This window comes from Epinephelus lanceolatus, chromosome 16 (genome assembly GCF_041903045.1).
Source record: "Epinephelus lanceolatus isolate andai-2023 chromosome 16, ASM4190304v1, whole genome shotgun sequence".
Taxonomy (NCBI): domain Eukaryota; kingdom Metazoa; phylum Chordata; class Actinopteri; order Perciformes; family Serranidae; genus Epinephelus; species Epinephelus lanceolatus.
The window spans coordinates 14,986,399-15,014,378 of NC_135749.1; the positions used below are offsets into that span (position 1 = coordinate 14,986,399).

The 27,980-nt window shown below is 41.6% G+C and overlaps 1 protein-coding gene across 5 annotated transcripts; it reads left to right on the forward strand.

Moving 5' to 3' along the window:
• Window positions 1-4,602: 4,602 nt before the first annotated feature.
• tbc1d5 (TBC1 domain family, member 5) lies at window positions 4,603-27,876 on the forward strand. Of its 5 annotated transcripts, none has more exons than XM_078176033.1 (24): window positions 4,603-4,716; window positions 9,701-9,752; window positions 10,144-10,262; window positions 10,988-11,045; window positions 11,217-11,325; window positions 11,548-11,637; window positions 12,623-12,697; window positions 13,523-13,590; window positions 14,485-14,587; window positions 15,062-15,150; window positions 15,278-15,328; window positions 15,541-15,610; window positions 16,716-16,888; window positions 16,982-17,124; window positions 17,875-17,981; window positions 20,807-20,892; window positions 21,665-21,975; window positions 22,133-22,195; window positions 23,603-23,811; window positions 24,058-24,157; window positions 24,912-24,991; window positions 25,113-25,373; window positions 26,468-26,518; window positions 26,599-27,876. In XM_078176033.1, exons 3-24 carry the CDS (start codon window positions 10,163-10,165, stop codon window positions 26,893-26,895), a joined length of 2,694 nt encoding a protein of 897 aa, XP_078032159.1. In that variant the 5' UTR covers window positions 4,603-4,716; window positions 9,701-9,752; window positions 10,144-10,162; the 3' UTR covers window positions 26,896-27,876. The 5 variants fall into 5 exon arrangements, with proteins under 5 accessions (XP_078032159.1, XP_033493974.1, XP_078032161.1 ...); XM_078176034.1 differs by lacking the exon at window positions 4,603-4,716 and adding an exon at window positions 7,345-7,451; XM_033638083.2 differs by lacking the exon at window positions 26,468-26,518.
• Window positions 27,877-27,980: the final 104 nt, after the last annotated feature.

Genomic DNA, 27,980 nt, shown 5'->3' on the forward strand with positions numbered 1-27,980 from the left:
AATAGCTTCATAGAGTAATTCAATAAAGCTATGCTCTTTTTCTGTCGTCTGTTTCCATGACGATACCTAAGTCAGGGCCAACAAGAGGCCATGAAAGCCTCATCATCAGCAATATTAGCTATAATAATGATGATAATGGCGCTCTGGAAATGCCATGCCTGTGATGATGATGATGGTAATGGCTATGATGGTCATTATGACTGCTTTGTGTTAACCCACCACCACACAAACACACACACACACACACACACACACACACACACACACCACTACAAATGCACACATTGGACTCGTTAGTGCTATTGAATGTCACCACCTGTATATATTTTCACATGGACTCCTGCCTTTTCTTGTATCATGACCATCCTGCAGCTTTGGTTTGGTTTGTGGGAGGCACTTTGTGATGAAGGCATCTGATGAAAGCACTCTACAGATAAACTTGACTTGTCTGACCGCAGAAATTTCTGCAATTAGGTCTCCATAAAACTGTCTTAATTAACCCTCATGTAGCCTCTTCAATCTGTTTAATTTCTCCTAGGTGGTATAATGTACAACAACTGTGCGCTCTGTTAACGCAGCTTTCTTTCTTTGATTTTTTTTATTCACAGTCTTACCACCCATATTGTTTTGATACCACACTAAAATATGTTGCTGTTTCATATATATATATATATATATATATATATATATATATATATATATATATATATATATATATATATATAGTACAGGCCAAAAGTTTGGACACACCTTCTCATTCAATGCGTTTTCTTTATTTTCATGACTATTTACATTGTAGATTCTCACTGAAGGCATCAAAACTATGAATGAACACATGTGGAGTTATGTACTTAACAAAAAAAGGTGAAATAACTGAAAACATGGTTTATATTCTAGTTTCTTCAAAATAGCCACCCTTTGCTCTGATTACTGCTTTGCACACTCTTGGCATTCTCTCCATGAGCTTCAAGAGGTAGTCACCTGAAATGGTTTGCACTTCACAGGTGTGCCTTATCAGGGTTAATTAGTGGAATTTCTTGCTTTATCAATGGGGTTGGGACCATCAGTTGTGTTGTGCAGAAGTCAGGTTAATACACAGCCGACAGCCCTATTGGACAACTGTTAAAATTCATATTATGGCAAGAACCAATCAGCTAACTAAAGAAAAACGAGTGGCCATCATTACTTTAAGAAATGAAGGTCAGTCAGTCCGGAAAATTGCAAAAACTTTAAATGTGTCCCCAAGTGGAGTCGCAAAAACCATCAAGCGCTACAACCAAACTGGCACACATGAGGACCGACCCAGGAAAGGAAGACCAAGAGTCACCTCTGCTTCTGAGGATAAGTTCATCCGAGTCACCAGCCTCAGAAATGGCAAGTTAACAGCAGCTCAGATCAGAGACCAGATGAATGCCACACAGAGTTCTAGCAGCAGACCCATCTCTAGAACAACTGTTAAGAGGAGACTGCGCCAATCAGGCCTTCATGGTCAAATAGCTGCTAGGAAACCACTGCTAAGGAGAGGCAACAAGCAGAAGAGATTTGTTTGGGCCAAGAAACACAAGGAATGGACATCAGACCAGTGGAAATCTGTGCTTTGGTCTGATGAGTCCAAATTTGAGATCTTTGGTTCCAACCGCCGTGTCTTTGTGAGACGCAGAAAAGGTGAACGGATGGATTCCACATGCCTGGTTCCCACTGTGAAGCATGGAGGAGGAGGTGTGATGGTGTGGGGGTGTTTTGCTGGTGACACTGTTGGGGATTTATTCAAAATTGAAGGCACACTGAACCAGCATGGCTACCACAGCATCCTGCAGCGACATGCCATCCCATCCAGTTTGCATTTAGTTGGACGATCATTTATTTTTCAACAGGACAATGACCCCAAACACACCTCCAGGCTGTGTAAGGGCTATTTGACCAAGAAGGAGAGTGATGGAGTGCTGCGGCAGATGACCTGGCCTCCACAGTCACCGGACCTGAACCCAATCGAGATGGTTTGGGGTGAGCTGGACCGCAGAGTGAAGGCAAAGGGGCCAACAAGTGCTAAACACCTCTGGGAACTCCTTCAAGACTGTTGGAAAACCATTTCAGGTGACTACCTCTTGAAGCTCATGGAGAGAATGCCAAGAGTGTGCAAAGCAGTAATCAGAGCAAAGGGTGGCTATTTTGAAGAAACTAGAATATAAACCATGTTTTCAGTTATTTCACCTTTTTTTGTTAAGTACATAACTCCACATGTGTTCATTCATAGTTTTGATGCCTTCAGTGAGAATCTACAATGTAAATAGTCATGAAAATAAAGAAAACGCATTGAATGAGAAGGTGTGTCCAAACTTTTGGCCTGTACTGTATATATATATATATATATAAATAAGGACCCTTCAGGGAGGCAGCGAATGGGAGCACAACTTTGCAGAGCTGAATTCAGACACCAACAGGCCAGCAGGTGAAGCACAGAAATGTCAACCTACTATTTCCTACATATTAATTTAAGGGGAAGTAGGTCTAATTTCTCAAAAGCATTTTTTTTTTAAAAAACTTGGAAGAAGGCTTATGAATTAAAACCTGATATTTTAATCAATGACACATACAGAGTATATTATATCTGTGTATATTACTCCGACTGAGTTTCTTTAACATAAGTGGTATCCTGTGGGGGGGGGTATCCCCAAAAGCTCCAATTCCTCATGATTATGTAAAATACTTATAACAGTAAATTATAGGATGTTAAAGCCAGAAAATAAATTCATGAAATCCTAAATAATTTTGTTTTAAATCAGTCTGTATTCTAGTACCTATTTTTACACATAAAACTAGATACAGCCTTCTCCAGTGTTATTTGTGGGCTTCACAAGCAATTATTGAGTCACTGTAAAGTAAGACAAGCAAGTGTTTGCATAATTTGGTCGTTCTCTGAAGAATTTATTCAGGTGTGAACACTTGACAAAAAGCCCCGCATTTGCAGGAGGCAGAATGATTACTGTAGACTGTAGACAGATGGCATAAATGCAAAGAAAGACGTGCATTTTCAAAATAACGTTCACTTTGGACATGGACTGTTTTGGGAGTCAGAGCAACAGCCCCTCAAAATGTCTGTGCACGTCCCTGCCTGAAAGCTTCCCATGTGCCGATCCATGTGAAATTAAAACTTGCAATCACCTTTGAAATTTTATCTGTGCGTGTGTGTGTAAAGACGTTGGACATCTTTGAGGTCATTTCATTAGTAGTTTCTAAACCTTTCGTAGCTGCTCGCAGGGGGGCTGGAGCCTATCGCAGCTGACATTGGGCGAAAGGCAGGGTACACCCTGGAGAGGTCACCAGACTATCACAGGGCTGACACATAGAGACAGACAACCATTCACACTCACATTCACACCTACGGCCTCCTGTGACTGTGGGAGGAAACCAGAGTACCCAGAGAAAACCAATGCTGAAATGGGGAGAACATGAAAACGCCGCACAGAAGGGCTCCCTCCTGGAATCTTGCTGTGAGGCGACAATAACCACCACACCACTGTGTCACCCTGGCTTTAGTTATGAATAAGCATATTAATTACTAAAACTGTGAACACCTTTGTATGTTTCAGACCAGGCCAACGCTGACAGTTCAAATTGCCATAACTATACTGAAGCTTTATTTAAAGTAGGTTAATATCTGGGCTTTATATTTCATAGATCAGTGTAAGGATTAATAAGAACACATTGGGGTTGCCACGTTGTATAAAAAAAAATGTCAATGGTTGGTCTTTAACTAGGGCGGCACGGTGGTGTGGTGGTTAGCACGGTTGTCTCACAGCAAAAAGGTTTCTGGTTTGATCCCAGGAGGACATGCAGGTTAATTGGTGACTCTAAATTGTCCGTAGGTGTGAATGTGAGTGTGAATGGTTGTCTGTCTCTATGTGTCAGGCCTGTGATAGTCTGGTGACCTGTCCAGGGTGTACCCTGCCTCTCGCCCAGTGTCAGCTGGGATAGGCCCCAGCCCCCCTGCGGAAAAGATTGGATGGACAGTCTTTAACTAGTAATTTTTTTGACAGATATTCCAATTGCGAAATGAGTAATTTTTGCATTTCATTTTCACTGAAAAATAAAAATAAAAATTAGGATGGTGTGATATTTGATGGGGTCTGTACCAAACAAGAATGTTTCCTTACATCTGGAGTATGTGTTGTAGGCCAGGACATCTCTGTAGCACCACAATGCTTCTTCCAATTTGTCTTTTCTTTGGTTCCTCACGTAAACTCCTCCAATGCTGTTTAACCTCTGACCTAATGGAAGACAAAATTTATTTATTAACAATAAATTAACATAGAGGCTAACTGCAGACTTAGGTTATTCTATGAAATTTCATTAGTGACTGATAAACATTATTAGCAAGTGTCCTGCTGGAGGAGGAGGACACACCTGCCATAGAAAGTTCCCACAACCTGGCAACCCAAAAGTTTTTTATTATTATTCGATTTAAAGCATCAGTGTGTGTTATACTCACCATTTACTACTTGGATATTTAATTTCTGTCCGCGCAAAAGCCACATTTTTGCTGTTTATGATGTTATCTGCAGTTAAGTAAACCAAAGCCTGGAGAGCACAAGCCAGAGCTGCGTGGTCACATGACCAGTCAGCTGACGTTCAGCACATCCGCCTGACCCGCTACTGTTTACAAATCAGCACAGAGTCCGATACAGCAGAATGAGGAGTCCTGCATGATCTGAACAGGTACCTGACACACGCTGAGAGCCCACGGCGGGTTATGGATGACTCTGTGGTATTACTTACACTTATATTAGCCTGTGTGTGCGCGTGTGAGAGTGTGCTACAAGTTTGTCTCGTGTCTTCCTGCAGCAGCTGTGTGTCGGAAGTGAAGACAGGCCCGTGTATCGGGTCGGTTACAACTTGCTGACTGCCAGCTAATGTTACATTAACTGACCTGTTTGTGTTGTATGTATTCATGTTCAGTGAACGCTGACGACTACAGTTGTATCATGGTGCGTTTATTTAGCTAGCTTAGCCTTCAGTTAGCAATGTTAGCCGCAAGCTAGCTTAGCTGTTTGGCGTTTTGCCCTGCCTGCATCGATAATTCCGATTGTCACCACCCGTTGTGCACGAAAGACGGACACTGTGTGTGTTTTACTTCTTATTATACACTCATTGTCACTGCTGGCTGTTAATTATGGCGTCAAAATTGTTTAAAACGGTTCAATTTTAATGACTAAGTTGCTACTGTAGTGTGCCTTTAACCTATTTCCCCGGGCTGGCCTACCCTGCCTGACAGATTCAGTGATGGGTTCAAGGCAGTGCAGAGGTTTGGTAACCGCTACTACTGCCTGCCTGCATGGGTTAATGCCGTTTCACACAGCTCTCCACACTAACAGGAACCAGTTCAGTACAAGTATGTGTGCATGGGATACTGCAGTCTGGGTGTATGCAGGCTGTTTGGGATACAAGGAAAAAGCCTCTTGACTTCAGGCAGAAATTAAGAGCTGTGCACAACTGAAGTTAACCTCCCTGTTGTGAGATGATAGCTGACCTCTCCTACTGTACGTATGTCTGCATTGACTAGTTCAGAGAATATAGGTTGTGTGGTGGGGATGTGTTTTGATACTTGCTGAACGTCACAGTCTGTTAATGCAAATAAGTGTTCTGCATGATTAAATGTCTTTCGCTTCTTCTTTTGCACAGCAGGTCTTCCTCAAGTGCAGTGATTTCCAACCTTTTTGGCTCATGACCTATGGAAATATAACAATGTGTACTTATGAGAGCTCAGCACCCATTGCATAATCAGTGAGGTGTGTGCAACTCTAATGATTTTTTTAGAAGCTTGAAGAGGTAAAATCATCCAGCAATTCACAAGAAAAAGGTTTAAAGACTAAAATAACCTTTTCGATCATCTTACAATCCTTTAGATTTGTCTTGTGACTCCACGTGGAGGTCTGGGACCCCTGCTCTAGTTTTTGTATACAGACAAATATCTGTCAGGTTTAATCTCTTAACGTGCATTTGGTAATCGAATCAAGTCCCAGCAAGTTTATGGTATTTTGCCAAGGTTAAGGTCTCAAGCATGTTCCCAGCGTCTTGCAAAGCATGTGACTGTGAACGCTCCGGGGCTCTTGTTGTGTGCTTGAAGTAGAGGCATGTGAATTTGTTTAGCTGGGGTGTTTCACTTTGACTAAAGTGCGATCTGCTGCTCCGACCGTAGCTGCCAGTGACAGCTTCTCTCATTGCAGAATCCTGTTTGAATATTCATCCTCTGAAGAGCCCACGTACTGATTCTCTTTCTGAATCTGTTTTACATGAGGCAGCTCTGACAATGGTTCAGTTTAAGTGACGACTAGTGGACTTATTAGTTACACCTAATGGTCATTTTCAAGTATTTTCCTGAGCTGAAAATAAAGCTGCAGCCTGTTCATTTCAGTGGAGTTACAGTTGTAGTCAGATGTCTCTAAATGGAAATTCTGCAGGCACTTCAGCAAAACTTTTAATACAGTTTAATCTGGGTTTAGTTTCAGAATAGTTTAGCCTTTGTGCCTTTAGGCCAATAAGCTCGGAGCGGGCTGAGGCTTTTCTTTGTGTCAGCTCGGCTTGAACGTGGGATCTCTAAGCATGTGGTTGAACAAAACCTGCCTCTGCATTTTGAAGAGGAGCAGAAGTGAATTTGTCAGCTTGGCTGCTGCTGTGAGGTGAACCCCCCCATGCTGTGTAGCTGATGTGCTCCTCCGAAATATTCTCATGACCCAAAAGAATGTGATACGCCCTCGTCACAGTCCATCAAGTGTGAAAATAGTGACCGAAAGTTTTGGGCTCAAATATAGTTGTGGTTGCTTTCAGATTGAATGTGTTTCAAAGTAAAGGGAAGTGAAATGTACTTTAGGAGCACTGAAGGAAGTTCAGAGCGAGGCTCTCTGGCTTGACTTTGGTGTGCATCCAGTGTGCTTTACACAATCCAAAACATCAGTGTTCCTCCTTTGAAATCACGCTCGAGGCGATAGCTTTGAAAAAGAAAGTGGTTGAGAAATCTTAATGTTTGTAACAAGATAATGTAGCTACAGTTTGGATTTAGCTTCACGGGCTGTTGTTGTAAATCCCAGGAACACATCTTCTACCTCTGAACAGATGGACGCAGTGTTATTTGCCTGTTGATTTATTTATGCATTTCATTATGTATTGATTTGATTATTTCATGAAAGATTCGTGTTTTGAATTATTGAAGTGTCTCCAGGTGCTGTGGGTTAAATTATGCAGAAGCTAATTTGCCTTCATTATTATGTGGCAAAGTTAGGATGTCGTTTTACGTTCGACTCTGGGAGGAAGCAATGAAGGCAGCAGAAGGCTAAGAGAAGACCTGCTTCAGGCGAGACTGTGCCAACACGGCGAGGCCTCGGGTCTTTTGCCCGCATCGGCTTTCATTCACTCACAAAGGCTCGCACACACAAGACGTGCCTCCTCAAAGCATGGTGAGCAGTGAGAGATCTGAGAAGGCCTCTTTAGAAAGTTAAGAATGACTTTTTATTTTTGGAAAGAAGGGACAAAGCGCTGGATGCGTTTGCAGGCCTGTAGGGAAAAACGGTCCTCAAAATATCTTTTGACACTTTGTGCAATGCAAATTTTTGTCAGACAGGGATAATATGAATTGATATTCTGCGCGAGGTGACTGCTGATATATTTGTAGTCGCTCAAGAGAGTTTGATAAATCTTTCATGCCAGTCTTTTAAAGCAAAACTAAGAAAACAGGCTATTATTGGAGATACCTATTCACAACGTTCCTCTGTCTTTCCCTATAGTTGTGGATTAGTTACGATTATTTAATGGGATAATATCCTTTTTATGAGGGAAGGGAGAAAAACCCCTCAGACTTAAGGAGAGCATTAGTCTTTGAGGGGAACAGATGTTTCCTAAGAAAGCAGGCACATACATTATGCATATAAAATTATTTCTATTTTGATGGCGCATGTAGCTGATTTATCGAGCTGTGTCCCATTCACATGGTTAATAGGTTTAAGAGATGCCTTTGTTGTGTTATTTCCACAATTAATAAAGCGAAAAGGAACATAATGCTCTGTGGAAGCGTACTATTCTGTAGGCCTGTGTATTAGGCTAACCATATTCATAAACATGGAATAATCCCCAAGCTGGATAAAGAATGGAGGGAGAATTGTTTAACCTAGATAGTGATGTCTCACAGAGAAAGTTAAACTTTTCTCATAGCTTTGATAGTTGGCGGAGAGACGTTGGCTCTGGGTTTACCTGATTTTTAAATCATTATAAATTGTCACATTTACCGCTCACGATGCATCGTGTCTGATGTGACTGTTATTCTTTAATCTGCCTTTTATTGTCTTGATTAATTGGTTGTTTTGTTGATTAAAGCGCGAGGGTAGTGTTTTTATATGTCTTGCTTTGTCTGATCAACAGTCTAAACCCCAAAGATACTCAGATACAAGAATCGAACATTTGAGAAGCAGGAACTAAAGATTATTTTGCTGTTTTGCTTGAGAAGTGATTTAATCAGTTAACTGATCGTCAGAGTTGTTGCAGACTAACTGTTTACTTGTACATGAGTGCACGTTTCTTGTTGCTGTGATTCAGACTACTTTGAAAACTGACTATATGAGCAACTTTAGATCTGTTAAAGTTTCATAACTAGGCTATGTTTTTTTCAATAAATTCTGTTAATTGTCGAGCCCTACCGCTCATTAATATAAATATTAGAACTGCAACTAACATGTTTTCAATATTGATTAATCTGTTGATTACTTTCTTGATTCGTTGATGAATATGATGATGATTGAATATTTGCCTATAAAATGTCAGAAAATGTCATAAAGTGCTTGTTATAATAGAACCCAAAGTGATGTCTTCAAATGTCTGTTCATCTGCCCAAAACATATTTAGTTAACCATTAATATGTAAGACAAATAATAGCATCAGAACCTGACTTTTGAAATGCTGTTTCCGGCAAATAAGCCAAACATTAGTCCATAAGTTAATTTATAATAATGGACACCAACTGGCCATTTTTGCGTAACTCTTCCCCATGTGTTGTTGCTTGTTCATTCATGCTGTCCTGTAGTAGTAGATATGTCTAACATAGTGATTTTTTTTTTTACAATAGATATTGACACCATGCAATGCTGTGTAAGCATGTACATTATGTGCCCTTAAACCCAACATATAACAGAAACTTTACACCCACATCACAGCGTCCCCCTGTAAAAGACAATCTGATTACATTTTTTCATTTTCATTTTATGAGCAACAACAAATTCCTTGAAACGGTAATAGCCCCTTAATATCTTCGCCGTTAATACCGTCTGCGGGTTATGTGACAACCAGTCTGTTGACATCAAAATATGAAATGAAGGCATTAATTTGCCTACTTAATGACCTCATTAGCATTACCGCTTATGTTTAATATATCACAGCGAGCATGGCAGGGCATCAGGCAGCTCAAGTGCTTCGTGTTAATTTAAGTGATTCCTCACTGACAGCAATCAGTGTCAGTGTTTTATTTCAGGCAACAAAGTTGTGTTAAATAGAAGAGGTGAATAAACAGCAACTTGTGTTTGTTTTGGTCAACACAATGAGCAATACACATGAATTTTATGACACCAAATCATTTGTCGCTCCTTTAAACACTGCTTTTTTATGTCCCTGTGTGCTGAAGGTGTTTATTTTCATCATTACTGTTTCTTCTTCTTCTTAGAGTCATCCTTTTCTTTGGAGTCTTGGCTGAGGAGAATCACGAGGCTGTGACAGTAAGTCCAGAGATTAAAACAGTTCAGCTGTGTTTAATGTTAGCACTTCAGTGATTGCAGTAAATAGATTTTGCATGCAACCCGTCATGAAGAGGTCAGGGTCAGAATAACACTCCAGCTCGAGAAGACTTAAGCAGAGAAACCAGTCAGCACAAGCTGTGGTCAAAGGTCAGTCTCCCTATCAGAAGGTGTTGTCAGTTTAGTGGGAAGCTACCATGCTTTATCATTTGGAGTTTTCTGAGTTCAAAAGTCATGCATAATATGACAGAAGCTACCCAAAGTTTGGTTTGTAGTTTTTGTAGTCTCTAGCTGTTCTGTTGTACTAGCCTGTGATTTAACTATGTTTTTATTTTCTTTGTTTTTTACTGGTTTCTCCTGTTACTTTGTCCAGGTCCGGCTGGGTCGCGGTCATGCAGCACCCCAATTTCGAAACCCGCCACCCACTCCAGACAGACGAGCAGCAGGAGACAGGCTTCGACCCGCTCAATAATTTCAACAAGAACCGCAGCAGTACGTCAACTCTCTGGCTTAACTGGGATTCAAACTTGGCAACTTGACATGTTGGTGCCTAGACTCAAAACATACCGGTGTGTCGGTCTTGTCGAGACTGTATAATGCTCTGACAAAGGCTCTGACGAGTAGACAAAGAATAGAGTAGAAGAGACTCACCATAGCTTGCAGTTCTAGATAGAAAGAGATGATAAAAAAATAAAATTGGAGCCTACACTGTGAGGTGTGAGTCACAGACGTGGCAGGCGACGCCCCCGGGGCTGAGGGTGTTTTTGTGTTTTTATGTTTACGTGCGAGAGGGAGAAGATGTTGGGGGCTGGCATGTTGTGGAATTGATGAATATTCATGCTGAGTGTCCCTGTGGAATGATCTACTCCTGTAACTAATGTTGATAGACAGCTCTCCGACTTGAATGCATGTTCACCTGCAGGCCAAATTAGACTTATTACTGCCAATAAAGACAAAGAAGACTATGGTGCTTTACTCTCTTTCACTTTCCCTGCTTCTGGCCCTTTTTGCTCCACCACATGGCGTGAGATAGAAGCCCCAAAAATAACTGCTGGGTCACTTGGAAGCAGTAAATAGGCCAGATCGTTATTATGGTAGTTGTCAGATGTTATGTTTTTGATTATTAAGCTTTAAAAAAGATTGATTTCTAGTGTTATATCTTTGCTCTGGTTGTTCACATCTCCCCCTTGTGGATGCGTGTATGTCTGCTTTAACAGGAGGATCACTTGACAGCAGCACTTACTCACAGTCCCAGTCAACCTTCCTCTCATACAGGTGAGTGTTTCCAGTATTTTCTTGTGCGGGTGCACCATAAACTTTTGGCCCAGCTCACTGCTCCAGCCTCCTGGTTTACTGCTGGATGACACATTAGATGGAACACCGTGCCCAATTTGGGTTGAGAAGCTCATAAATCTCCCCGTCCTCTACCTCCCCTCCCCTGCACAGGAAAGAATGGGACGACTTGTTCCTCAACAGTAATTACCTGGCCAGGATCCGGCAGGCAGGCATCAACGGGCGGCTGAGGAGCAGCCGCTTTCGGAGCGTATGCTGGAAGGTAACTGCCAAATGGATCAAGCAATCCTATCGAGTTTGATTAAAGGGGCTTTGGCAATTTCCCTGCCGCAGAAAAGACAGCAGTTCTGGCAGCTTGCAGTCCGTCTTTGGTGGAAAAAAAGCAGCCTTGAGTTTAGTTTTTGAAAGTGTCTGCATGTTTATGACTTCTAAGAGGGTAAATATTGAGGTAGCGTTCACTAACCTGTGTGCTGGCTGTCTGTAGTTGTACCTGGAGGCTCTGCCAGAAGATAAGGGCCAGTGGATCAACAAGACCAAGGAGCTGCGGGGCCAGTATGAGAAGATCAAAGAGACGGTGAGAGCGCCTCTGTGTGGCCGTTTGCCTCAGCATCATGAGAAAATGCTTCTACAGACACCCAAAGCTGCAGTAGCTTTGCAGCAATTTGGGCGATACCGAATAGTTTGAAGTTTCATAACGCTGACGTTTGAACTGTGAATAAGCACTCAAATGCTGCACAGCTTTTTTTTTGGCATGGTTATTCATTCTGTTTAAATCCAGTATCTCTGCACAGTTGCAGATAGAGAATAAGCTACACTAATATTAATAGTACTGTTTGTAGAATTAGATTCCAGTGATGGCTGCGTAGGACTTCCTTATTAACTTGTGTGATTCAAACATTTCCAATAACTCCAGAGCAAAAGTTTAAACATATTGAAAAGAAATGGATGTAATAATTTCCAAAATTCACAAAATGTTTTTAGCTAATGAAATATTCCTCTTCAATCCATACTCATTGGCATTAAGTCTTTCAAAAACAGTTTCAGTGAGGTCAAAAAAGTGTTCGCTCTCACACTCGTGGCATACAAAGGGAGGTACGCACCTGTATTTTCGAGGCAGTGTTTATGCTGACGCAACTGACACATAATACTCATTAAAGAAAGATGATTTCATTTAATTTCATTTCATTTTTAGGATGATGAGGCCATAAAATATGACGGCAGACATTCAAGCTTCATTTGAAAACCTCAGCTTCAATTGTTAAAAATAAATAAAAGACATTTGGTACAGCATTATATGGCGTTGAGAATCAAGTATTTATTGCATTCTATTCATTTCATTTTTAATTATTTTAAATAACCTCTCATAGTTTCTGCCTCCAGCCACATTTAAAACAATGTAGAGCTCATAACTGCCTACAGTATGTGCAGCTATAGTTGTGCAAACTGGGGTCACAGTATGGATATGCATCTCTGTCAGTGCAGCCCTATTAAGGAATTAACTGATCACTGATCTGTTATTGGCTGTTATTGACATCTATGTGGTGTTTTTGTCTTCCCAGCACATTACAAACCCTCGCAAGGCTGCCGGCCAGCAGGACCTGGTGGTCAACAACCCGCTGTCCCAGGATGAAGGGGTGAGTGTGTATCTCTGTGTATCAGATGTTTCATATTTGCATGCAAATTGTGACCCTAATGCAGTCCCTCCAGACTCTGTTGCTGCAATAATTTTATAGCGATTCATTAATGTTGATTCATTGACAGGTTTTTTAAAGTAATTATGAAGCCACTGAATTGATGTTAGATTAGCCAATTAATAAAGTGTTTAAAAATACTCAAAAACTAATTTAGTCGTGTGTGTGTGTGTGTCCCCCCCCATTTATTTTTCACCTCCCATTTAATTTGCCTGCTGCTTTACCACTTTGTAGTTTCAGATGTTTTGTTGTGATGCACTCAGGAAGCCATCTGATAATAACAGAGCGTAAACAAGGGCTGTTTTTGCCAATCTAGAAAAGTTCCTAGGACATATCCTGGAAAGAAAAATATGTAATTTGGTGCTAATTACAGAGAAAATAGAGACAGCATTCAATTGGTGCACTTCAAGTTGATTCATTCAAATTAATTGTTAGTGCAAGTATTTTATTTAGTACACAGCAGGTTAGCTGAACATGAAAAACTGTCTGCAGCTAAGGATACAATGCAGCATATGACAAGAATAAAGTCATAACTTTGTAAGTAGCTACCAGGGTCTGGTCACCTCTGTAAATAGCATGTCAGTCATTTATTCATCAATCATGGTTAGAGTTGGATACGTTTTTGCTTTGAACAGCTGTAGATTTATTTATTTATCCTCTTTTAATTGTTTTATCCAGTCACTCACAGTATGGTCACCGTCTCTAATAATTACAAGTTTCTGAATAATGTTTTTATGCCTATGTTTAATTTTTCCCTGTCCTGTCCAGAGCCTGTGGAACAAGTTCTTCCAGGATAAAGAGCTGAAGGGGATGATCAAGCAGGATGTGATGAGAACGTCAGTATCACTATCATTCTGTATTTTTTTATGAGTTTAATGAAGTTTTGTTTACCTGACACTAGCTCTCTGGCATCGACGTGAAGTTAACAACCCCCTTTTTTATATCTCTACGCCGGCGATAGTTTTTGAGTTGTCCGTCTGTCTGGGTCATATGTGAACATGATATCTCAAGATCTCAACAATGAACTGAATAGTGGTCAAAGGTCAAGGTCACTGTGACTTTGTCTGTCTTGTTCTTGTGAACGCAATATCTTATGAACACCTTGAGGAATTTCTTCAAATTTGGGACAAACGTTCACTTGCTCTCAGCGATTATCTGATTACATTTTGGTGGTCAAAGGTCAAGATCACTGTAATCTTGCATCTGTCTTATTCTCTCACAAACACCCTGAGGGAATTTCTTCAGATTTGGCACAAACATTTACTTGGACTCAACTGAACTGATTATATTTTGGTGGTCAGAGGTCAAGATCACTGATGTTACTTTTTGGTCATAACCCAAGAATTATTTTGCTAAGTAGGACAGAATTTCACACAAATGACGACTTGATGACATTTTTTATCCAAAAGGTCAAAGGTTAACTTTTCTGGCCTTTACTCAGCGTCAACCCTCAGGAACAGAAGAGATGACATTTGGTCAGATGCTGAATTGGTGACACCAATCCTGGGTGCCCACCTTGAAACTTGAAATAGATTTTCTGTGCTGCCGGAGGGCAGCTGTGTGTGAAGCATCCATGTTTTCACAGACATGCATGTGAATTGTAAGTGCAGCTTGACTGGTGTGTCGAGGCATCCAACTCTGAGGTGGTAATTCTAGTTTATACTGAATGCCAGCTTTCTGGCACCACTGTGAAGTTAACAACTCCTTTTTTCTCATTCTATTTTCTTAAGTTTCCCAGAGATTCGTTATTTCCAGGACGACGATGTGAGGACCAAGCTGACGGACATTCTCTTCTGTTACGCCAGAGAGAACGAACAGTTACTGTATAAACAGGTACAGTAGGACTGACACATTGTACCAGCAGTTCATTCACAGAGTCTAAAAGTTAAAGTCTGACATCTTTGTTTTCTCTTAAAGGTTCTTGAACATTCATGTCTCTAATTGGGTTTTTTTTTTTACGGAGCCATTGAGTTGATAATCTAGGCATATCTGTGTGTGTGAGTGCACGTGTGTGGGCTTCTCAGTGCCCAGTGAGCTCAGACAAAAGAATAAAATGCCTTTGTAACCTAATCATTATCAGTGTCTGTAACAGGTGCCAGCGAATGAATAGACGGCCAGTACAGAATCTCTTTTGCAAACTGGAAGTGACACACGGCTGGGCAGTGGCTAACAATATCTAAATTAAACCTGTCATCACAGATTAGAAACCTCGTGCATCACTATTAAAGAAAGACTGACCACAAATGAACCATCATTTCTCTCTCCCCTGCCCTTTACGTCTTACGCTCCCTTCTCCTCTGTCCACAGGGGATGCACGAGCTGCTGGCTCCCATAGTGTTTGTGCTGCACTGTGACCATCAAGCCTTCCAACACGCCAGCGAGACGGCCAGCCCCAGGTCAGTTTCTCATAGCTGTGAAAGTGCACCCTCCACCTGTCTGTGCCTCAGTAGCTATTGCTCTAGTCTGAAGCCAGAAATATTTCTGTATCTATTTGGGGAAAGATCAGTGTTTCTTTTTCCACAGTGAGGAGATGAAGTGTTTGTTGAACCCAGCGTACCTTGAGCACGATGCCTAGTGAGTACGCTCCTAATATTGGACGAATAACAAGTGTTCATATTCAGAAATTTCATTAGTTTTCAAATAACTGGGATTGGTTTACATGTGTGTTTCCATCTCACAACATGTCCTTTCTTTGTTTGCTCATTATTTCCCTCTCTTTCTCTGTCTCCCCTCCACACACACACACACACACACACACACACACTCACACACACCTCTGTCTGTAGTGCCTTGTTCTCGCAGCTGATGGAGACAGCAGAGCCGTGGTTCTCCAGCTTTGAGAGGGAAGTGAGGAAGGTCAGTTTAATCTGAAGGACTGCTTTTGACATTGTAATTACAATAATTGATTGAGAGTGGTGTAACATAATATCGGCTGATTGCACCATAATGACTGCACAGAAGACATGACATTATACATGCTGACAGAAGGCTATTAACACCTTAAGTCATAATCCTCAAGATTTCAGTCCTGGTTGATTTGACGACACCCTTAGTTACTGGGGTAACGGCAAGTACAATGTCCTGCTTCAGCAAACGCACCTTAAGCAGCTACTTTGTCAAAAATACAACAGAGGAGCTTTTGGCATATCTGTTTACAGTGCAGCCAAACAAACTCTTGACGTACTCATTAAGAAGTTGGTCAATAATAATTGCAACTATGATCTGGTTTGATGAGTCGCATGATGCAAATAGTTTTCCACACAACAGCAGTGCACAGTAAGGAGTGTAACAGCTCACTGTGACTGCTGCCTCTTCTTTCATTTTTCCTTCCATATTTAAAACTGATTCACTGTCAAAAAAAATGACAGAAATGCCCATTACTTGGCTTTGTAAATGCATTTTTGATACATAACTACATTTACAAATTCATGCCTTTCCTGGCGGTCCCATGTTTTCCCAATTGGATGCTTTCAAATTGAACCAGCAGCAGCAGTAGGAATAGCTGGGATTACATTAGCACTAGTTTAATACCGCTCAGATAACGGTAAACATTGACTTCGTGTGAATCCTTCATGCTTAGGTAGGCAATTTGAATCCAGCATCAGAATGGCAGACTCCTCCACTTACAATCTAAACTACTAAACCGTAAGGTCATTATAGAATGTAAAAAGATTGAGTGGCTATTACTGAAAACTGCTGACCATGTGTGGTATCAAAGTTTGGATGTGATTTTTAAAAAGTCATATAGATTATAACTCAAATGAATGTTTCAATATCTAAGTAGAACAAACTGCACATTCGCTTAAAATATATTTTTGTTCAAACTCAGACAACTCTATGCCTTCTAGAGAGAAACCCTGTATTTCTCCTCTTCAACATAACCACTAAATGTTGGACACAGATGCTGCTAGTGAATGTTTACATAATGATATGCTAATTACATAATGATCTGCTGTCCCAGGGTAAGGAAGAGATGCTGACCAGCATCCCGTTCGCACGGCCCCAGGACTCTGGGCCATCTGTTGCCATAGTCACCAAAGTCAACCGCATCCAGGACCAGCTGGTGAAGAAGCATGACATTGAACTGCACATGCACCTCAACCGGCTGGAGATCGCCCCTCAAATCTACGGCATGTCAGTATTTACACCATTAGTATAATGCGTCTGATGCTTCGACTCTCAGCTGTACACAAATACATTTACCCTGTCTCTCTGTCTGCTCTACAGCCGGTGGGTACGTCTGCTGTTCGGCCGCGAGTTCCCGCTCCAGGACCTGCTGGTGGTGTGGGACGCCCTGTTTGCTGACAGCATCACTCTGGACCTGGTGGACTACGTCTTTGTTGCCATGCTGCTCTACATCCGAGATGCTCGTACGCTCCATTTATTACTGAAATAATCCAATAACGCCACGTGTTGTCTTTGTAGCATGTCATTTCATAAGAAACACTTAAGTGGAAGAATGTGATTTACTCCACTTCATTTAATCAGATGGAGTCATATTGCTTTAAATAGAATACCGTAGATGTTTGCTGCCATGCACACGGGCAGGATGGGGCTTTAGGCTCTATTGCTGGCAAACATCATCCCTGCTTAAGTGTCTTTAAAACTGAAATACAGAGCTATACATCGCAAACATTAAAGACAAACGACATTTTGATAGTTGATCAGCAGTGTTGTAGCGCTGTTACGACTTTTCTAAGTGTCCTTGGAACAAAGAGGAAGCTGTTCATCACGGAGGTGCTTCTCTGAAGGGTACCCTAAAGGTAGAAGAAATGCGAGGATAGATGGGAACACTTAGAGAAAATCACTTTTGACACACTCGATTGTGTGCTGGATGAAGTGTAGTGCAGCTGTGGGTAGGACTGGTTGCTCAGTGCTTGCCAAGTTTCATGGTGTAGCAGCGTTGTGCTGCAGTATTTCCTCCATTTGAGATTATTTGTGAAAGCATATGCAGTATGTTTTATGAAGTCAGATGCATTCTCTTAACACATTAATATTAATTCTGGCTAATTTTGAAATTTGTCAAAATTTGAAACCGTGCAAATGCAATAACATACTATATTTGGATGGATTCTGCGGTTGGATCACTAACACTGCAATTGTTGCTCTGTCTGTTTCAGTCATCGCCAGTAACTTTCAGACCTGCCTGGGCCTGTTAATGCACTACCCTCCATTAGGAGACATCAACTCCCTGCTGCAAAAGGCTCTTTTCCTCCGAGATCCCAAAGTAAGCAAACAACCGCACGAGCATAATTAATTTGAAAATTATTGTACATCTGTGTACAGCTAATGTGGTTTCGTGGTAGTGATTTGTGTTACTCTTCAGTTTCCCTGAAAGTCCCATTGTGGTATATCTCGCACTTTGATTATGCCTGACCTGTCACAAGTTCAAATATGGAAGAGAAAGGATTGCTACACATAAAATGTTACGCATAAAATGAAATGAGGGGGAAAAAATCCCGGAGCTTAAATTTCTGGCTGAATGTGCCTGCTTTTTCTTTTACTCTTTGGTTCTTACAGCAGAGGAGACACTATGTTAACAGAATGAGTTCTCCGGTTTACTGCAGAGTTGCAGTAGGAGAAGATTTGCAGAAGTGAAACACTTAACCCACACATAAAACACTGGACCAAAATCCTCGAACAACAGTTGTGTAGTGAAGTTCAAAAAGTCTCGCTGCACTGTGAAAGAACATGCTGAGGTTTGAAAATATAAAAAGCTCACTGAAGATCGGCCGCAAATATTTCAGTTCCTCACACTTCAATGGTTCTTCACTTACTGGAAATACATAAAGCACAGGTGCAGTCCAGTTAATAAAAAAGAGGAATTTGCACAGATACATGTGTATTTTTCATATTTACTTGCAATGACGAGGCTTCTATATACCGTGTGCTGTATACACGGTAATAAAGCTTTTGTTTTTTTTAATCTTGTTAAACCTGCAACATATAAAAAATATTAGAGATTAAAGTTGGGACTAATACTGTTTGAGTATCTTACCCATAATGACTTACAAATAGAAAGCACGCACTGACCAGAAAATGAGAAGTAACACATTCTGCAAGATGACTTCGAAACAACATAACACAGCTCATGAGGAAAAAAAAAAGTTCTCCCCAGATACACTGGTATATAGACCAATTATTAAGCCCCTGTTTTTTTCAAGTCCTCAAAATATAGATCCCTTTACATCCTTGTTGTAGAGCTTGTCTGTCAACATTGTGTGACCCTGAAATAATTGGGGCTGGAATTTATTAGATAGTGACCTTGTTTTGGGCATAAAAAAGACTGAAGGTACAAAGGATACGTTTCTTTTGACTCAAGGTTTGCGTAACATAGAGCTGAATCAAGCCAGCTTGAAGGATCACATCTTGCCACAAATTACATATACAGTTCAGAGCCTTCATTTTTAAAATCCTCATATCTAATCAGTGTTAATTTCATTAACGCAAGCTGACTAAAAATGTTTTAGTCAGTGACCTTTTTTTCCGTGACTAAGAGTCGATGACGAGGCGGCACCAGCATCATTACACACTAACTTTGACTATATCAACAGGCAATATTGTTGATGGAAAAAAAAACAAGACTAAAATGTAGTTTAAAAAAGCAACTTTACTAATTAAAAATTAACCTTTTTTTTCCTCAATGCTGCAGTTCAGATTCCTGTGCAGGACTACAATGGCAGCGCACAATGAGCACAGTCAGGGGGACTTTGAAGAACTTTCTGGCACTTGTAACTGACATAAGTTAAAGTTAACAGTGACAACAACAGGGATTGGGAGAATGAAAAGAGGTGATAGGCTGGGCTACATTCACTGAAATGTTTAATATAATCTGATGTCAAGAGAAACCCAAAATGAGACTAAAAGCTGACTTTCGGTCAATTTAAACTTGGCTCAAATACACAGGACGACGCTGACTAAATATGATAGAGACTAACTAAAGACATTAGACACAGGATTAAGACTAAATAAAATCATAGCTGACAAAATGATTACACTATTGTAGGGCTGCATCAGGCCAACTCGAAGGATTACATCTTGCCATAAGTTACATATTCTTATTAAGTGGCTTCAATTTCAAAATCCTCATGTCTTATCCAGTTTTGTTATAGCTGTATAAATCTGCTTTTTTGGATTTCAGTTAGATGCCACTTCCCATTTTGTGCACAGGTATGTTTTTCAGTAGAGCCACAAGCTGTGATGTGGCCCATGTGTCAAAGGAGAAAATCGCAAGTCTGAACATGAAGAAATGTTGTTGCCTAATTATAGTAGCTGCTTCCTATAACGATGGTGTAATTATTATTTGTAACGTTAGACCGTTGTGACTGCAAGACTGTTAGAGTGAAAACAAGACGAGGTGTCGACACCTTGAGAACTTCTGGTACCTTGGTTAATGAGAAAATATGCTCAAGTGCAAAGTATGTGTTCTGGAAATAGCAGCCGATAGCATATTCTTACTGTCACACACACTTGTTTCATTGTTGCTCTCTCATCCTAGTAACAACACACACACCTAATCTTTTGTCACTCCCTGTTACACCTCCTCACACACAGCAGGATCACACGTTTATATGAAAACCAGCTGTTGATGTATGGATGTTAAATCCGTCATCGCCGGTTCTTTGACCTTGGGTAACGCCTCACTGTCCCGGTATCTTTCATTCCTCCTCTAAATTTACTGACCCATGCACTCAAACACAACAACTCGCCACACTCCCGTCCATGACTCTCCTGGGATGAATATCCAGGAAGGTGCTGATGCAACGTGACAGCGTTTCCCCCAGGTGAACGGCCGTGTCACTGCACGTCGACATCACGGTTACACCTGTGGGGCATCATCCCTAATGACAGGAGGGTGAGTGGGGTCGCTGGAAAGAGGCTCTTGCTCATATGTACTGACTCAGAAAGATGAAGGCACACGAATTTGCTTGTTTACGTAGTCATGCATGCACGCACGGTGTCGGAAATGCACCACTTTCATGTTTACGTGTTGACTTCAATTATCACGCACAACAGACAAAAAATGTTTTTGTTCTCTCCGTCTTCTTGTAGAACTATCCACGTCCTGTCAACTACCAGTTTCAGCAGAATCTGGATTACTACAAAACAAGGGGAGCCGACCTGATGAACAAGTCACGGTAAAACACACACAACTGTTCCTCTCTCAAAGATCAGAAGTCAGTGTACCTTTTTAAATCATCCACTTTTATCTGAAAATACTTAGAGCTTCACTTGGGGTTTGAAACACTCATTCCCTTCCCGACGTTAAAGTGGTTGTAAAAAGTTTGTTGTTTCATCCTTCAGAGAACGGAGGTGGCTTTTTTCTTGAATCCACAGCAGATTTTAACATTCATTACTTTGTTGATGAAAAAACACACCATTTCTTACCACCCACTTTTAAACTGGCTTCCACTTCATCGCTGAATTTGCACAAGATCACCATAGTGAACACTTTGAGGTCTTTATTTTTTAAGTCAAAGTTGTTGTGTACAGAAAACAGGAGCTGCTTTGAAACCTTGTCTTGTTCGCGCACACACAAGAACACAGTGCTCTGACACTCACAACTTGAGAGTGCCAAGAAGAGGAGCCTATTAATGCACTGTTAATGGCATGCGCTTGCAATTTCGTTGCGATACAACTTTACCCAAAAAAGTGTAGGTGCTTGAATTGTTCATTGTGATGGAAATGATTCACACAGTTTTCAAGTCTCTGCAAGTTGAGCGTTATCCTTTACAGACATAAAATGGAAATCGTGCCTGGAAGGCAGGAAAAAAATCTGAACACTTGCAGTGTGGTTTGGAAAAGGAAGGCAGCGACAACTATTTATTTGTAGATAAAGGTCTTAAACTTGAAAAACCACAGGTATTTTGATTTTCCTCTCTCACCCTAATGCACTTTTTGTCTTTCCAGTTCTGGTTCTACAAAAACAGCCCCCCTCAACATCAACAAGGTCTCCAGCAGCCTGCTGAGCTTTGGCAGGAAGCTCATCGCGCCGGCAATATCGAGTGGGTCCGGTGGTATCTCACCAATCAACAGCGAGGTACACTCCTCGTCCTCCTCGTCCTCCTCAACCTCCCCTGCATCGGCGCCAGCGCCCACCCTGCCTCACCCTCTAGCCGAGCCCCCACCAGGCCCCGCCCCACTCCAGACCCAGAGCCACGCCCAGACTCAGCACTACCGCCTGCTCAAGTCCGAGAGCATGCCTGTCCACCTCAGCAAAGGTGAGCAGCAGAGCACACACACACACACACACACTTGCATTTGTGCTGGCTGTACTGTAACAGGTGAATTAGCTGCATGTGCAGATTAACACCAGTGCAGATTTTCATTGGTTGGTGTGGGTGTGGCAGCGTCAGCTATGACTCTCCTGTCTGTTAGATGTAGTTTCAGGTGGAGTGTCTCAGGTCGCTCTCCCAGCCCAGACTCACACTGACACACAAGGTAACTGCTACCATGGCAACCGCTTGTGTGACATGCCCCGCTGTTCGTCCGTGCTTGTGTTGCTGCCGTTGCATGTCTGCACACGTAGTTTGACAGTCACTCTTCCTGCTGCTTGATTAGCAGCTGGTGAGGTTCGCTTTACAGTAGACGGACATCAGTGTCCAGAGCATGTAGTAGCAGATTGTTTCCAGCAGAGGGAGATCACAGCTTGCCACATCAGGGAAAAATCAAAGTGATGGCATGAATGACATGGATGGATTGTGGCATCTGCTGTCAGCATTGCTTTGACCATGTGCTTGTCATGTGTGTGTGTGTGTGTGTCTGTGTGCTCTTTTTTTCTGTAAATGTTCCTGTGTGTCATGTGTTTGCAAGTTTGCCTGTTTTCTTTGTCCTTGCGAAGACAAATGCAAAGAAACATGGCTCCCTTTTGTCCTTCTTCTGTGGAGCCTTTGAATAATTTCTAATCAGAAACAATAGATAAATGTTAAAAATAATAATAATAATAATAATAATAATAATAATAATAATAAATGTATAGAATAAATTTGCATTTAAATGATTAAATAATACGCATCATTCACAGAGCAGCAACAGTACCTCTGACTGGTTTAACTCAACACAATGACGTCCGCCAACATAAACGATCTGGCCAATCAGAGCTCCTGTTGATGCTCTGCTTACACAGATTTAAATTTAAAACTGATTTTTTTTTTTTGCTTGTGTGTTTGTTTGTTTGTTTTTAATTAAAGCGATCATAAAACCAAAACGGCACATGTGAAAGCAGGAGACTGAGGAAAAACAAAGTGTAAATGTAGTTTGAAAAAGTACATTTAAAAAGTTAAATTACTTAATTATTGTATTTTAAAATTCAGTTATTAATGCATCATTTAAATGCAAATGTAATAATTCATTTATTCCTGCTTTTTTATATTTAACAATTTATTAATTATAATATAAAAGTTCTATAATTATTCCAGTTCTTGCATGCTCAAGGCTTCATATTCTTGTACCCTTTTACTACTACTTAATTTAGGTATTAAAGACCCAGAATGTCTCATTATTTTTACTTAACTTTTATTGTGCATCTTCTTTTAAACCTCCTAAAGAGCAGTATTATGTGATAAAATAAAACATGTGAAGTCAGAGTCCACTTAGTCATTTTTTCAAGGTTTTAACCGCATCTCATTATCTCCATCAGTGGAGGATCACGAGAGCTAATTGGTGGACCTTGAGCTTAAATTCTTTATGAGGCATACTGATCTCAAGGTCGGGAGTGAACGTCCATGCCTGAGCAGTATTATGGTGTCGTAAAAATATGTAAGATTCTAAGATGCAACATAAGTTGTGCACATTCCTATTGTGTTAATATTTTGTCTTCTGTCCGCCGTCCTTCTGTCCCGTCCTCAGGCCAAAGCTCCAGGACGGTCAGCTCCTCTCCCAGCATAGAAAGCCTCTCCGGTGGACGAGCTCAATCCACTGCCTCCCCGCCTCTTCCCCCCTCCCGAGGGAGCGATGTCAGCACTTCATCTCCGCCTCTCTCCGCCACCAAGAAGGAGTCTTTCTTCAACATCACTCGCTCTCGCTCCCACAGCAAGACCATGGGCAAGAAAGAGTCGGTGAGCTGTTCCACCTGCTGACAGACTGTCTGCATGTCTTTGCCTTATTCTGTGTTTGTCTCACTTTTTCATCGTCTCTCACAGTTTCAACCCCAATCCCTCCTCCTCTGTGGGTTTCTTGTCGCTCTCCTTACCAAGCTTCTTTGTCCCCCCTTGCTGTTATTGCCTCTTTCTGACCTGTCTGTGTGTGTGTGTGTGTGTGTGTGTGTGTGTGTGTGTGTGTGTGTGTGTGTGTGTTATCAACAGGACGAGGACCTGGAGGCCCAGGTGTCATTCCTTCAGGGCCAGATCAATGACCTTGAGGCTATGAGCAAATACTGTGCCAAGATGATGAACACTCACATCTGTGAGTACAGCAACTACAAATGTACACGATCAACAGATGGTCAAAGCTCCATGTTCTTTTTTACCATCTAAAACATTTGTTCAAATCGTTCTTTATCGTCTCCTTCAGTGCTTGTCAGCGAAAATGAGAGTGAAAGTCAGCCCCAGATTTACTCTGCTTTTGGAACAATCTTTGTCCTGTTGGCATTTGCCTGTAGTTGCATTTTTTTTTAGTTGTGTATCCAGGATTTTCGTGGCGTCCTCTTGGATGTGTACTGCTACACTTGGTCACTACCTTTTTATAAAGTCATGATCTCACCTGGGCGCTGTTATTGACTGGCGTCATTGACTGCCCAGAAATGTGCCGACCACAGCAAAATTAGAGAAATATATAGGCGGAGGGCAGGGTGTCGACACCACCACACAGTTCTAGTGTGTCACAAGTGGTGATTGAGAGAGATTACTTTTGTTTTTTATTGTTTTCTTTTGTGCTTTTATAGATATTTATTGATCTATTTTGGTGTTTCTGTCCGTGGTTCTGGAGCACATTATTTTTAAGTAATAAATTAGTTGACATGCTTTGAGCACTGCACTGCTTTGAGAGAATATAGTGCACTAGGTGGCAATTAGGGGATTTTTGGGACACAGCTCTCTGTATCAAAACACGCGGCTCCTATTTGTTACAGTTATTCATTCATAATTCATTTAGTGCTGCTTCGGGAATGTTGTGGCAGGTTGTGTAGCTCAGTGAGTGATGGCTTATTGTGTCTCCTCAGGTAAAATCCAGGAAGTGATTCTCCAAGAAAACCTGGAGAAAGAGGATGAGGTCCTGGTGTCACTAGCTGGACTAAAACAAGTGAGTCAGAGCAAGTGCACATTAGGTTTGTGATGTGTTTTTGTAATTATATTCTGTTTACATGTGTGTGTTTTCACTGTTTGTGTCTATAACACTGACGTGATGTCCCGGATCCTTTCAGATCAAAGACATCCTCAAGGGGGCGCTGCGTTTCAACCAAAGCCAGCTGGAGGCCGAGGAGAATGAGGAGATCTCCATCGCTGATGATCACTATACTTCCACAGCGGTTGCTGAAACTGCTCTGAGCGCCAACAGTCACCAAGGTGACCACCAACAAGAAGGAAGCAGCAGGCAGATCCGAGACTCCGATATGGACGGGAGTGTCAGCACTGATGAGAAGGAGGAAGAGGAGGAGCAGGCGATGACCCCACCTGAGCAACAGGTAAATTGTCCGTCAGTCCTCTTTAGGCTGCTAGAATTAGAGCTCTGCACCTGTATCAGTATTAACTACAACACTCATCTCTGATGGGATTATTTCTCAGTTGTTTGGTTTTATGGTTTGACCTCTTGATCCAGTGTTCAGTGTCTTTAAATCCGATCATTTCCATGCCAACAAACTGTACCCTGTATCCAAAAATGATCCAATTTTTACCCAAATTGTAGTCTTTGCAGGATTAGGCCGCTAAAGCTATCCCATTAGGAATGAATCAAATCCAGAATTATGCTGCATTATACAGCAACTGTATAATGAAAATACACATTTTCCCTGAAGTCTGAGGTTTGCTGCATTTGAATACATCGAGCTTTGGGGCCAAACAAGCAGCAAAAGGGGTTTTACAGCCTTGGTTTTTGTACACACCTTCTACTCCCACTCACTGCACTGATTAAAGGGATAGTTTGTATTCTCTGAAGTGTGGTTGTATGAGGTATGACGCGCCCACATTTTGGAGAAGCAGACAAGAGTACTGCCTCAGAAGCTAATCAATGCACTATTGTGGACGGGGGCAGCAGCAAAACATATTCAAGCCACTTAGAAATAAAAGGCCCATCTAAAAAAATCAACATCAGTTTAAGTGTACAGTATATTTAGAATATTTTCACTGCTTCACCTTGACATCAGACAGCCCTTTCTGTCTGGGAATTGAGCTAAAACTGAAATGAATCTATGCTCTCTTTAATGCCAAAATCCACTGACAAAAATAGTAATTTCACCTTGCTGAACACAAGAGTTGCTGGTCTACCGCTAACTTGATTGGTTAGTTTGTTTGTGTTATTGCATGACTTTAGTCTTTTTAAGAGTTAGTTTGGATTCAGTAAAGTCCTACAATAACACAAACAAACAAATGGAGGCAGTGGTAGACCGGCAGCTCCTGTGTTCTGCGACGTAAAATTACTGTTTTTCTCAAAGGAGTCTGGTGGCTTTGAGCATAACATAGATGAGTTTCAGTTCAGTTGCCTGTTGGAAAGTGCTGTCTGACATCAGCAAAACTATTCTAAAAACGGCGTACACTTACACTGATAGTGATTTGTTTTCAGGTGGATCATACAACGCCACTTCCAAAGATCCAAACTATCCCATCAGGCAGGGTAGGTCATTTTAAAGTAAGAGTACAGAATCTTTGCTAACACAAGAAAATGGTATGACCCCCACCTTCTCTCGTGTACAGGTGGCGTCTTCACTCGGCTCCGAGGGTAAGAACTGGGATGACTACATCCTTGTGTGCCAGGACGGAGACCTGCCGGCTGCTGAAGGAGGAGGAGGAGGAGAAGGAAGAGCCGCAGCCGAGCGCACCCCACCGATCAGGCGAGGGCGCGGCTTGGTGCGAATGGAGCCTGAGGGCGCGGCAGGAACCTTCAGCGACCCCCTGATGGCCGGCATCACCTCGGGCTCCTCCAGTCCAGACGAGGGCTCCACCCACAGCAAGGACTCTGACTTCACCATCGTCAACCCGAATGACCTGTGAACGAGCAAATCGCCCCTACTTCTCCTCCTCTTATACCTTTATCGCATCCCATACCGAGGATGTGATAAAAAATAAACTGACTTAGGATCAGAGGGTGGAATCTGCAGTTTTTGGTGGCGCACCGCCGGAGCTGCTGTCAGCTAAAAAAAATTGCACATGTGGACTGTGACACTTCCAGTCACAAATACCTTATACTCTGTCTCTTTACCTGTCATCTGTGCCACCTCAGTCCTGTCTAAGCTGATGCTGTAGGCTCTCTCATTTACCCTAATGCCTGTCTCCTCATTACGTTGTGTCCCCGTCACTCATGATATTTAATTGCAGCACTCTGCTCTACAGAGAGAGGGTGCCATTGAACTGCTTACCCTGTCACTACATGATTACTCTGAAGAGTTGGACCTCAAACTGCTATTTCTTTCTAGGGGAGGACTCCCTCCTCTTGGACTTACTGTAATGATCAGGAGTGTGATACTCTTGATTCTTCTGAATGTGGAGATCTGGCCATACCTCTGCTTGTGTTGTGTCTGTATGTCTATGTCCTTACAGAGGAAGCTCTCTTCTCTGATACTCAACGGAAAGACGCATGACGTCCTCCTGCCAGTTACGGAGGGCAGCTTTCTCACCCTCATAAACCAGTGCCTCTGACCATTATTCTTCTCTCAACCAAACAAAACCTGACTCTGTGATCTTTACTCTTTGTTAGCATTCTTGTTTTTGTTTTTAAGAAAATATTTTTAACCCTTAGTTTAGTTTACTGAATGAAAATTATTAAATTATGGAGTAATTTTGTTCCCCCTTTTGTTTTGTTTTTAATTGATTCCAATACGGACATTTTAATGTGATTATTTTCATTTCTCACATTACAACTGAGTTCTTGTGTCCTGTGGAAATCATGTATAGCAGCACACACAAAGAATGTCCCTCTAGCTGCCCATTCAGCATAATTAACTCAAGACCAATAAAACTACATTGCTCTTGCTACACACTGAAGTTATTGTGCCTGTTAGGGAATGCTGTTCATGCTTTTGAGATGTTGATGTAGACTTCTGTGAGTGTTTTGTGTGAGTATCAGGACTAACTGTTGG

Bases quoted from the DNA above. Each gene is read 5' to 3' on its own strand.
- tbc1d5 (XM_078176033.1), top strand. From the start codon at position 10,163: ATGCAGCACCCCAATTTCGAAACCCGCCACCCACTCCAGACAGACGAG. The intron at 17,125-17,874 runs GTACGCTCCATT...TGTCTGTTTCAG, and splicing joins GCTCTACATCCGAGATGCTC to TCATCGCCAGTAACTTTCAG. The intron at 23,812-24,057 runs GTGAGCTGTTCC...TGTTATCAACAG, and splicing joins CCATGGGCAAGAAAGAGTCG to GACGAGGACCTGGAGGCCCA.